The sequence below is a fragment of the Drosophila miranda genome, chromosome 4 (genome assembly GCF_003369915.1).
Source record: "Drosophila miranda strain MSH22 chromosome 4, D.miranda_PacBio2.1, whole genome shotgun sequence".
Lineage (NCBI taxonomy): Eukaryota > Metazoa > Arthropoda > Insecta > Diptera > Drosophilidae > Drosophila > Drosophila miranda.
Genome location: NC_046677.1, coordinates 14341054 through 14353843, shown reverse-complemented (window position 1 = coordinate 14353843; position 12790 = coordinate 14341054). Strand labels below are relative to the sequence as shown.

General features: G+C 51.2%; 1 protein-coding gene across 2 annotated transcripts; it reads right to left on the bottom strand.

Annotated features, from left to right (window-relative positions):
- Positions 1–527: 527 nt before the first annotated feature.
- On the bottom strand, positions 528–12790 carry LOC108163434 (tyrosine-protein kinase Dnt). 2 transcript variants are annotated; one of them, XM_017298718.2, is made up of 4 exons: positions 12322–12790; positions 1615–2821; positions 1237–1533; positions 528–1173 (listed from the first exon to the last, which is right to left on the bottom strand). In XM_017298718.2, exons 1-4 carry the CDS (start codon positions 12461–12463, stop codon positions 1062–1064), a joined length of 1758 nt encoding a protein of 585 aa, XP_017154207.1. In that variant the 5' UTR covers positions 12464–12790; the 3' UTR covers positions 528–1061. The 2 variants fall into 2 exon arrangements, with proteins under 2 accessions (XP_017154207.1, XP_017154208.2); XM_017298719.2 differs by lacking the exon at positions 12322–12790 and adding an exon at positions 2884–2987 and having other exon boundaries at positions 1062–1173.

Below are 12790 nucleotides of genomic sequence, written 5' to 3'. Positions count from 1 at the left end.
ATGTGTAGCACATGCTATTTGCGGGATACACTTTTCCCAGGACCCGCAACAATATATTCGACCTCGTCCGTGGCGGCCATTACTTAGCCAAGGACGAGGCACACACAGGAAAATTGATTCATCTTACTGCCTCCTCTTAGCCGTAGGCGTAGGCGCTTCTGTCCTTCGGGTTTCCCTCCGTCCCTGCGCTGGCAAAACATTGTCATGTAAAATTAAAATTTATGGCTAATTTGTGTGCGTGAACGTGAATTTGTTGGCTGTCCTTTCCTGTCCTTTACTTGCTCATTTTTTTTTCAAGTAGGGACGTGCTTGCGTTTCATTTGTCTTTTGTCGCATTTCCATACCCATTTCCCAGTTACGCTGCGGCCAGCAGAGTCGTAAATTTCCCTCATTTGCTCGGGCAATTTTCACTGGAAAAGTGGAAAAAAATGTGTGAGAAAACCTCTGAGTTCAGAGGGCAAGGGCGTGACCTGTAAAGTTCAACCATGAGACCATAATAAAATCGAAAACTCGAATAAAACACTCAATTGCGGGAGTCTTTTGGCTCAGTGGTGTATATATTTGTGTATATCATGTTTTAATCTCTCGTATAAACGGTAAATGTACCAAAATTCAGATCATGCTATCGATCCACATCCATGTGCACTATTCAGATAAATACGTGTTCCGTTTTTCTACTCGTAAATGCTATTGATAAATATCACTATATTTGATTTTCGGTTCTGTAGGTTCTTTAGGTTCTTTAGCTAGTGGATTGATGCTGGATGCCGTTCATATGTATGTAAATAAGTATCTGAAATCTACCGTTATATGTGTATTAAATGTTTTATGCTGTATGTTCTATGTGTGATAAAAGTTAAGTCTTTCCTTCGATGATCTTAAAGTAGGTCTATCCATAATCTACATATATGTATGTATATATACAGGCGAACATTCGATTTGGCAGATATCGTTACAAAGCTAACGAAACTAAACTAAACTAAATTAGACTGCAGGACTTCGACTAACTAAAAATAGACAGATGGAGAGGTTCAGGCCTTGGGCACACTCTCCAGATCGTCCTAGACATAGCGCGTGATCTGTGAGTAGAAGTCGGAGAGGCAGGACTGCAGCTGGGCGAAGGTGGGACGCTCTCCGGGCAGAAGAGCCCAGCAGTAGGCCATGATGGTGAACCTGTTGGAAGAGAGGGGAGTCAAGGGAAGTGCTCTCTCTCCTCGCGCGCATTCAGATACTCACAGCTCGTCGGGACAGTTGAAGGGCTGGGCCAGGCGATAGCCATCCTTCAGATAGTGCTCCATCTCGAAGGGATCCACCTCGGCGTAGGGCTGCTTGGCCGAGGTGCAAAGCTCCCACATGAGCACCCCGAAGGCCCACGAGTCGCTGGCCTCCGAGAACTGCTTGTGCTGCAGGGCCTCGAGCGACATCCACTTGACGGGCCGGTTCTCGCTGTCCCCCAGGCAATTGTAGTCCGAGGGGAAGAGGTCGCGCGACAGCGAGCTGTCCGACAGCTTGACTCGCAGCTGGTCGTCGATCCTGAAAAGAGATCCCAATTTCCATCAGCATAGGCCCCAGCGGAAGACTCAAGACTCGTTCTCGTTCATGTTCTGTACTTACACACAGTTCCTCGTGGCAATGTCCTTGTGGACCACCCCATGGCTGTGGAGATGGTCCAGAGCCATCGAGAGCTGGGAGGCCATCATCACGATCTGGATGGTGGTGACGGTGCGGGCGCAGGCCGGGTCCAGCAGGAAGAGCTTCAGATTGCGCGTGTTGTTCAGGGCGGGGTACAGGACGAACGGAGTGGTGTGATCCTCGATGGAGACGCCCAGGACCGAGAGTATTCCCGGGTGGGAGGCCCCGTAGAGCAGCATGCCCTCCTGGAGGAGCAGCAGCACCTGCATCTGGCTGGCGTGCTGGGCCACTGTCTTGACCAGGACGTCCTGGTTGTCGTTGTAGGTGCCGCGGTAGACGCGCCCGAAGGTGCCCTCCTGCAGCAGGCTGGACAGGCGCACGCGGCACCGCTCCACCGTCAGCTCGGAGATGCGGCGATGCAGCTCCTCCGGATGCTGCTGCTGCTCCACGGCAGCCGCCACCTTGCGCGGCAGCGATGACCCGTGCACGGGGGCAATCATCGAGGGCGTCATGTAGGCGGCGGAGCCTCCGCCCAAGGAGGCCTGGCAGGGATGGATCGAGGGATGGGTGTTCAGGCGCTGGAAGCTCGAGGTCCGCATGGGCTGGCCCCCGTGCTGGTGCTGCTGCCGCTTGTTGGCCGCCCCCCGCACGCAGTAGGCGATCATCAGGAGGAAACACACAGAGCCCATGGCCACCGACACTCCCACCACGAGGGTGATCAGGCCCGTCGGCGGGGACAGCACAGTCTCCAGCATCAGCGGATCGTCCACGTCCTCCCCAGCCCCGCTCTGCTGCTGGTCCTCGTCCCCCCCCTCGCTGTCGTTGAGCAGGCAGATCTTCTTCCGCCGGAACACCAGATGGGTCACGTTGTTCAGCGACCGATTGAGCACCACCTCCAGGCTGACGGTCACGTCCACCTCCGCCGCCCGCACTCCGCTGCACCGCAGCTCGATGGCCCACGTCTGGATGTAGGTGGGGATCTCCCCGCTGTGGGACACGTTCAGCGACGGCCGCGGCAGCACCTCCTGGTCGGAGCTGACCACGTTGATGCTGTACGGCAGCCCCCGCCCGGCCAGCGACTGCCACGTGAAGCTGATGTCCCGCACATTCGCGGGCACTGGCACAATGAAGTTCAGGGCGTAGTTGTTGATCAGTCCCTCGCGCACGTAGTACACCTCAGCGGATACACCTGCGGAAAGAGGGGGTTGACAATCGATTAGGAACCACTGACTATTATATCGGATAAGTAACTTGAGCCTGGAGTTGATTGTTTGATGCGCAAGGGCCTGATTAGACTCATTCCCATCCCGCTTGCCTGTACATTAATCCATCTTGCAGATGCACTACCGCCAATGAGATACTATCCCGAAGATACACACATACATACATGGTTGCTTTTCTGGGGTTTTGTTTGCTCAACCCGATCCGACCGACAGTCGCTGGCAACATTTTATATAAATAAATAAACATGGGAGTGGAGTGGAGTGGAGTGGAGTGCGGAGGAGAGGAGGGGAGATTTTAGGGAATTCCTTGGAAACTATTTTCGGGTTTATCCGTATCTGTATCTGTGGCTGTAGCTGTATCTGCAGCTGAACATCTATGTAGAACGACGCGGGCACAGGCAGTGGCACAGCGGGTTTCAGGAGAAACAAAACGAGACAAGAGGCAGTACAGAACAGAACAGAACAAACAAACTGAGATTTCTTCGCTCTCTATCTGTATCTGTATCTGTATCCCTATATCTGTAGATTGTCCGCCTGGATTGTCTGTCTCTGGTTTATTAAAATATTGTTCTTTGCGGTTTGACCCGGTTCCAGTCTCGAGTCTTGCGTCCCGCGTCTCCCGTTTCGAGTTAATGAGGCTTCTGCGGCAGGGTTTCCTTCAGCCTCGGCTTCAGCTTGGATATGTCTGCCACCGATTGCCAACTCATTTGGCTTGTTATGATATCTTATGCTAATGATATGACGCAGTGGCAGTGGCAGTGGCAGTGGTAGTGGCAGGGGCAGCAGGTAGACCTTTCTTCGAAGACCACACACAGGCCCTTAAGAGAATCGAACCCGCGACTGACGGACTCTCGTTGCTCTATTCCGCATCTTTCTCGCCTGCCAGTGCATTCACCTCCCTGATTGGAGCTCCGTGGCGGCTTGCAGCAAACTGTGGCACAGGAAATAATTTACGAAAATTGCAGCAGAAGCAGGCACGAGCGCACTTCCTTCTTCCTTTCTCCTTTGACAACTGGCAATAACAATAAAAATCAGCGGCCAGACATAGACCAGAAAGGGGACGTACGAGTAGATGTGGCAGTGGCAGTGGCTGTGGCTGTGGAGGTTGCCCCTAGGCAAATGACTCCACTGGGTGGCATATAAATTGTGTCAGGCACTGCTGCATATAGACGCGCCCTGGCTGTGGCTGCCTCGCGAACGTGCAACATGTTGCACGTTGTCGTCTGTCGAGTCTGTTCACATTCCTCGCCAGCATTTTAAAAATAGCGCCCATGACTTAATCAAATGCAACGCGTCCTGTCTCCAGGCCCGGGCCAGGCCTCGTTGGGGCACACTCCCATTGACCCCTGCCTCCACGAGGGTACATGGGGCTGGGCTGGGGGCTTGAAGGTGAAGCTGTGGCTGAGGCTGTGGCTGAGGCTGAGGGTTCACAGGTTCATGTGAAAGTTTCGCTTTATTGCATTTGTACGAGGAGAAGGTGAACGGAGAGCTTAGGGACCTCCAAGGGCCAAGGAGGCGAGGCGTCTTCGAGTGGCATCGTCGTCGCTGCCTCCGTCTGCCTCATGTCACGAGCAAATGTCACTTGCATGTGCCCGGCGCATGTGTCGGCTCTTGAACTTCTTTAACCTTTTGTATGTGGCATTATCCGGCATGTTCATAACTGGCTCTGGCTCTGGCTCCGGCTTTGGCTTTGGCTTTGGCTTTGGCTTCGGCTCTGTTGTATTTCTGCCTCTTTTCTGGGCGTGGCGTGCTGTCCGTGAAGGAGCGGCACGGCCAGGGGCAGGGGCAGGAGTCGAGTCTTTCCTCGAGTCGGGCTTGGATCTCTCTCCCAGTATATCGTATGTCGAATTTTCGGAGCGTGCAGTCATGACGCCGTCGATGTAGCTGTGGCTGTGGCTGTCGCTGCGAGTACTTTTTGCAACCTTTTTTTAATAGCTCTCTGGCTACTGCGCTTGCCGCGGTACGAGTGTATCTGCACAGCGTGGAGTCGTGACCATTGTTGCACCGTGCCCCACTGGGATGGGGATGGGGAAGGTGAAGGGTAAGGGGAGCGACGAGAGACCAGATAGAAGGAGCTGCAACTGGAGCTCTGGAGACACTCAAAAAATGTTAAAATGTTTGCGGTTTAGTTTCCATTTTCATGTAATTAGCGTTGCAATTCGTGAAGTGCTTTCCGCAGCGCCGATTTCCTATGCTGATTTTTCCCAGTCCCAGTCCCAGCCTCAGCCCAGAGTCTTCTGTGAGGTCATCCAGGGGTCAGCGGCTGAGCATTCTCATAACTCTGGAGCACTTCTGGGGCAGGGAGTGGGGCAATGGGAAACATGTGGCGGAAACACGTGTGTGTGTGTGTTTTGGGATTGCAAGCGGAAGACTGCGAGTGGATGCAACCTCCACTTCTCCACTTCTGGTGGCACCACAAGATACAAAATGTACCAAAAGATACAGCACATATCTGGGAGGAGCACAAAACATAGATGTATGCGATACGCAAAGACACCGACAGATTCAAAGGGAGCCAAAGAGATACAGCGGAAACCAGTCGGAGATGGCATTCTTAAGTGCTAAGCCACTTTGTGAGAGAGACGGGAAACTTGTTTTCACAATTCTGTCTGTATTACTAATCCGATTGCAACGAGTCTCGAGATGTATAGAGAGTAGTACGAGTATCGTCTGCGGGACTTAACCCTCCAGTAGATACTCAAGGAGAGAGGCCAGGAAAGTGTGTCCCACCTCTGGGCCTAATGACTCCTTCGATGCCATCGAAGTATCCATCCGTTTGCATAAGGTATCTGCTATCACCAGCTTCCCGATTTGACAAATATCCCAGGCTCATCCGGGGACTACCCTCAAGCGATGGCCCAGCAAACGACGAACCCGTGCGTGGCGGCAGGCGACGAACCCTCTGCCGCTCTGCCGCTCTCCCGCTCTCATCTCTTATCCAATCCCCAACCCGAGACCAAATTGCAATAGATGATAAATGATGTACAGGGACTCCATCTGCACCGTGAACCGCATTGAACCCAGCCTCAGCTCCAGCGCCATCTCTAACCCCCATCTAATGGCTAATATGTCACTTTGACTGCTGCATTGGCTCTGGCCTGGGCTTTGGCTCCAGCCCCAGCTCCCCTTCGTGTCTGAGGCTGGGACTCTTTTGTGCAGTTTGTGCCCAAATCGAAAAATAAATAAAACAAATGATCGGCGCATGCCAGGACCCGCCCGCCCCCACCCTTATCCACGCACAACCCACAACAATCTCGCCTCCAGGCCTGCAACTCCACCCCCAGGGACGCCCACCACATGTCAACATTTAACATGTTTTCGAGCCACATCATCTCCTGCCCAGCATCCGTATCTGGTGTCTACTATCTGCGAATCGTTGCTCAGTTGCCTCACGTCGTCGTTATGATAAATGATTCTCCTGATTCGCTTTCCTTTGTCCCGCCCGACAGTTATTTTGCGCTCCCTGCGGCTCCCTGCGCCGCTCGATCCCTGCCAGGCAGCGGCCGCGGCCGCGGGCTTGGGCTTCGGCTTTTGATTGTAACAAATTTGTTGGCAACGGAATTAGCCATTTCCAGCTCCATCTCCATCTCCAGCTCCAGCTTCAGCGATTTGGCACAGTTAACGCGGCGCAGATTTCGTTCTCCCTTCCGGCACTGACGATGGCTCTGTCTTCGGCTCTGTCTTTGGCTCTGGCTTTGGCTCTGTCTTTAGCTGTGGCTCTCAAAATTAGCTCAAATTAATCATTCAAATTTTCGAGTTGACGTTTTCTCGCCGCTCCATTCGGCGGCTCGGCGGCTAGGCAGCTCGGCTTATTGTAATGGCCAAAATCAATAGTAATTAACCTTAATCGTTAGTCATTTCTTGGTTGCTTTTCGTATCTGTGTCTGGGGGGCTGTCGCTCGGTGTTGAGTGGCCGTCAGAAAGATACGGCAGATGATGCGGGTCAAGAGCGAAGAGTGGTGTGGTGTGGTGTGGTGTGAAGATATAATTGGACTTGGACTGGGACTGGGACATCCACTGCACTGCCATGGAACATATTATTAGACACAAGCTTACGGTTTCTGGTTGTACCTCAGAGTGGCAGAGTGTCTGTGGGAATAGGGGCATAGCTTTGGCAGAGAAAGATACAAAAGTATCTCTCGAGCGGACACCAAATTTAAAGATACACATCTATTCGTATCGTTGGCAAATGTATCTGTAGAGCACAGAAACCAGCAGCACTCGAGTCCCAGCATCATGCACATGCAATGAATGTTGTTTTCGCCATTCTCGAGCATCGGTGCGTCTTCCAAAGGTAGTTGTTTCTTCTTGAGAATGGAAATGCATCCCGCAGGCAACAGAGCACCCAAGATGCATCTGCATCCATAAAATGGTGACACTGAGACACAGATTCGTATCTCGGGAGATCCGTATCTCCCATTGCAAGTGCAATCTATTCCAATACTTCAAAACTTGATCACGAATTTCGCATCGATTGTGGGAACTGTGGGCTGTCAAGCGAATCGTGTTGGCAGCCTCACATGCAGCCCACAGATACCACCAGATACTGTGCCGCGTAGTTAACGAAGCATGTGGCAGAGATACAGGCCAAATGCATGTACATTCCATTGCCATTGTGCCGTTGCCCTTCCGCCGGTGGCACTGCCCCTCCCCATGCAGCATGCCCCATGCAAGCGGCGCTTTTCTGCAGCGGAAAACTCCCACGGCGACGCAGCGGCACAGCGGCACAGCGACACAGCGACTCGCGTAACCCAAATAAACAGCATACCCGTACAACTCAATAAACAGACGAGCGGCAGATACATATACACATACGTGGATACGTGCATCTGCATCTTTACTGTTGCACAAAGTTCGATGGAGCACCACGCCCCCATCATGGCACCCATGTCATCCATGTGACATGGAAATAAACTCTCTCTCCAGTCCCTACTCTCCAGCCCCGTCCCAGAGAGAGAGAGGGATCCCCCCCCCCCCCCCCCCCTCTGTTGTTGTTTAATGTAAATATGATTATTCCTTTTTGCCATACTATATGCATATACATACATGTATGCTCGTATTCGTATTCGTATTCGTATTCTGTGGATGGATGCGTGTACAGATTGTACAAATACGCGGCATATAGGACGAGGGCAGGGGAGGGCACTGGAAGGGGAAGAGGATGCAAACAATGGATGATATTTATTATTGACATGCTCCGTGTTACTGCCACTGCTGCATGCCCCGCGGCGGGGTTATCAGAGTTACTGTCAGTGCTCCTCAGTGATAACCGCAGCCCCCAGAATCCAGAATCCAGAGCCCAGAACCCAGAACCCAGAACCCAGAACCGCCTCTCAATGTAAGCCTTTGACGAGCGGAGTCCCACATTGGATCCCCACTTCCACTCCCGCTCCCATTCGCCCCCCACTGTGCGTCGGAAAACCCTTTTGTTTATTTGCGATGGCAGTGTGGCAGTCGCTTTTATTGCTGCACAATCGGTTTATGCGATTTTCATTTATTTAAATGCCGCTCTTTTGCCATTAATAGTTCTGCATGCAAATCCATATGGAAACGGAAATTAAAATGGAAAAGGCATTCGCTTTAAGCGCTGGCTTAGCCAAGTTTATGACGGCCGACAGCCCCGCCCCTCTGCTCCTCCTCTAATCACATCCCAGCCACCTATACAGATAGACATATTCCAAATGTTTCTGTAATGCGACACTCCACAGCCGAAAGAAATCCCAGAGAGAGAGAGAGAGATATTAGAGATCTCCAGAGATCTGTGGTGTGGTTTGTGCCACTTTACGACCTGTCAAGTGGCCATCAAATCGATTTGAAACCGATACGAGGCCGAAGCCCCACCCTCTACGATTCATGATCCATGATCCATGATCCGTGAACCGCAATCCGTGATACACGATTAAAAATTGATTGAAAATCAAATCTATTTGGGAACAAACATTTGGGCAGCCGACGCGCAAGTCACGTACGAAAGGCCTAAGCCTTAAAGATAAAGAACTCTAACGACTGAACGGAGGAAGTGATCAGAGGTCGATGATAGATCATCGGGGAGGCCGGAGATAATCGGTCGATGTCTCGTGGAATCACTTTGCACCACGAGAGAGTAAAGATAGTTCAGATCCAGAAAGGTATTCGACAAGCTTCCGTTTCACTGTACTCGCACAAAGTTGCCATAAACGAACGGAGACATCATCCGATCAGCAGCACCATTCCAGTGAAACGCTGATGGTTCAAGGAGATAACGATAGACGATCTGTGGAGCAGCGACAGCTGTTTGCAGCACTCTTTACGATCTGTCGGGTGTCTGGAGAGCTGTTAACTCTGGCACATCATGTGGCAAAAGGTGACGTGATGTTAATAAACCGCTTTCGGGGTGGGACAGGGCGACAGCTTCATTAGCTAATGGCCACTTCATTATGTGGAGGAGCCACTAGGAGTCACTGCAGCAGGCTCCAATTAAAATATAGATCATGCCTCCTGATCATATCAGAGAGAGAGAGCAGCCTCGCGGGGGATCGGAGGCAGGAAGGAGGAGGCAGTGGAAGGCTTTTAGCACGATAAAGTGGGGAAGGTGGGGAAGATGGGGCGGCTGCCTCTCGTTCCTTCCCAATTATCGTCTTGGCCCGATCTTGGCCAAGAGAGTGGCCGCAGGGAGGAGCCGGGGAGCGCAACGTTCGACAAGAACACGACTCTCGCGACTCGAACATAAACGAGATACGCGTACAAGCCGGGCCTGTGGCTTGTTATGGCCATCCGGCAGATACTCCGAACAACAGCAGCAGCAGCAGCGGCAGCAGCAGCATAGGTGCTAAAAGTTGCCACAGTAGCGCTCGCTCGTTGTGTGTATCTCCCAGATACAGATACTTGCCAGCTTGTTTGCCGTGTAAGCCGCTTAGCCGCGGCTCACTTCAAATACAAAGCCCATCAATACCTAGCGGAAGGGGGGGGCGGAGGGGGATACCTATGCAAATATGAAAATATTTAAATTGGCCTAAACAAAAGCCCCTCCAAGCGACTCGAAGCTCTCAATTTATTTAACACAGTTGGTGGTAGATCTAACACATCCGAGCATTCGAGCACCCGAGTCTCTCCTCCTCCTCCTCCCCCTCCTCCTCCTCCTCCTCCTCTGCCTCTTCTCTTGTGCTACAAAATGTATCGCCGGTTTGTTTGGGAGCTAATTTATGGCTTGGATTGGCCGCCAATCGATCATGGCGCTGCCATTGGTGGGCGTGGCAGCGTTTTAGCACCGCAGCGTTAAATTCCATTCCATTCCACACCAGGCCAAGTGTGAAGAAACGTGCCCGAGAACTTCGTTCCTCCGGGGATCGTCTACTTTCAAGATTCCTTTAATTTAAGTCTAAGTTTAATTTCAATGGCATCAAAAATCAAAGCACAGCCAAAGCACCCAAAGAGGGCCATTAAAAGGCGAGGAAAACTACGGGGAAATTGTTTCAGTGACCCCAAAGGCAGTAAAATTAAATTAAACTTTGAATTGAATGCATTTTTGGGTATTTAAAATGTAGCGCGTGTCACAGCAGCGGCAAACGCGACAACGCGCATTATTTCGGGTGTTTATGATCGGAATCGAAGTGGAAATCACTGGACGGGGAGGGAGTGGATGCTCTTGTGGATCGTGTGGATGGAGTGGATCGTGTACGGCCAACCCATCAGACGGGGATCGTATTTCATATCGCGCTGCGCTGTCAGATGCCTTGCCCCACGGATTTTATGACTCAAAGTTTTTACCATTGAACTTTTGCGGAGACACCCCCCGTGGATAGCACGGGGATGGAGAAGGGGAAGGAGCTGGATCTTCTCTGTGTTCGTCTCCTGTGCGATCAACTGCGGGCTATAAATTAAATGCAAATGAAATATATTTAAGCCTTTTTCCTTTGGCAACTGCCGCAACGGCAACCCTTCTCTGGCACTGCGCCCGCACCGCCCCTGCCCGGCATTCTTCTGCTCCTCGGCTGCGCTGCACACAAATCAAATGCAAATTATGCAGCTTAATTGATTTATGGCAGTCCGCGGAGTGCGTTTGCATTTCTTTATTGTATAAACCGCACGCATTTCCCGGGCGGGCGGGTCTGCAAACTTTTCAGCTCTGTCTTAATTACATACCCCCAGTCCACAGGTTCCCCCCCCCCCACACACACACACGCAGAAGAAGTTTTCCTCCCCCTTCCCCCGTTCCACATGTTGAGTGTTTTGAGCCCACAGTGCACGGTGCACAGAGCCCACAGAGCTCACAGTTAGAAATCCGAATTCGTACCCCCCTCCACTCCACATACGAGTACGAGTATTCTGCATATTTGATTCGACGCCCCCGAAACGAAATGCACATCGCCATAGTTATCGCTTGGCGTTCGGCGTTCCGCGTTCGGCGTTTGGGGCTCGGTGGAAGGAGCGAAGAAGTGCTCCCACACACACATTTGGCTAGAAAAAGGCAACTTCGATTTAACAAGCAGCGGCGGGACGGCAGCACGTTGCATGCCAAAAGCTGCAACAACAAGACCCACAACCGAAACGACAATCACTGCAGGGGAAGGGTGGGTGGGCTGGAAGGGTGAGCGGGGGAGGGGCTTGTCATCCGAAAGGCGACGACGACTGCCAAAAATACTGTTGAGAGCAGAGCCCAACACAAGCGCTGAGCCCTGACAGGCAGATACCCTGCACAGTGGGCAAAACTATCGTGCGCATACGAGAGGATGCAGATGGTTATAGAGATGCTCGTACAAAAAATAATGAAGGGCATGGAAGAAGATGGAACACGAACACGGGCGGAATTGCAGACAGATACGATCGTTCGATATTTAACTGATTAACGGTGTAACTATGCTTAAATTCTCTTTGTTAAATGTCTTTGTTTCTTCGATTCGTTCCACTGTGCCTTTGCATCCACCCCACACACAGCTGACACTGCGTGCCGTGCCCCCACTGGCACCCCTTGCATATTCCCCTCCCGCCACTGCACAAAGTCACGTTTTGGCTCTGCCTTCGCCTCTCGCAGCATGTTCGCGCGTTTCCGGCGAGGGGGGTGGAGGCTGGTGGTACCCCAGAGTCAAGGAATTTCAGTTCCAAGAAATATTCAAAAATACAAAATTGTAATGCTTATTTTTGCGTGTCTCTCTTTGCATCTCCTTCTCGTTTCGCTTCTTCTTCTTTTCGATTTACGAAGCGTAAAATTTCTTCAGCATGGTTGTTTTTTTTTGTTTGCGTTTGTTTATTTATTTTACTGTTTAACAACACCTGTAAGATAGAAAGAGAGAGAGACAGAGAGCAGACAGACGGCATTCAAGGGAAGCAAGACAGAGAGAGGGAATCTAAATTAAGCTAAAACAAATATGTACACATAATTTTTCTGGGGAAAAGCAGCGTGCCTTCCTACGTTGAATGAAAACTTTAATGTTTCCTCTTCGTTGACACAAATTGTTGCTGTTGCTGTTTCAATGTGCAATGTACTCACCCAGCAGCCGCATCACCTCCTCCGGATTCAGGAAGACATTTAGATGCCCGGACACTCCACTGCCCGGGAGCAGGAGCAGAGCAGTCAGCGCCAGCAGCGACAGCGACAGCACTGTTGGGCGACATTTAACGGTGGAATTCATGTGGAAATTCGTGATTTTCCGGCAATTCTTTTGCACTTTTGTAACAACAATTTATTTGTAAACAATTGACTGCAAGACGCACTCACACAGGCACGCGCACAATAGTGACAGGGAGAGAGAGAGCAAGAGAGTGCGCAAACGTTAGCAACGGAAATGCAACGAAAACATTCTCCCCCAGCTTTCACAATCTTGTATTTTTATCACTTTTTCACGGACTTCTATTTAGTTAACTATTCGTTTCCGTCAAACCGATTTTCACCGCTCGTTCAACGCATCGATCGTTTCGCTTGTTGTTTTTCTTGTGTTGTTGTTTGCGATAGAGGTGGA

Coding starts and splice junctions, on each gene's coding strand:
- LOC108163434 (XM_017298718.2), bottom strand. CDS start 12,463: ATGAATTCCACCGTTAAATGTCGCCCAACAGTGCTGTCGCTGTCGCTG. Junction 1,534..1,614: donor ATTGCCACGAGGAACTGTGT/GTAAGTACAGAA, acceptor ATCTCTTTTCAG/GATCGACGACCAGCTGCGAG. Junction 1,174..1,236: donor TTCAACTGTCCCGACGAGCT/GTGAGTATCTGA, acceptor CTCTTCCAACAG/GTTCACCATCATGGCCTACT.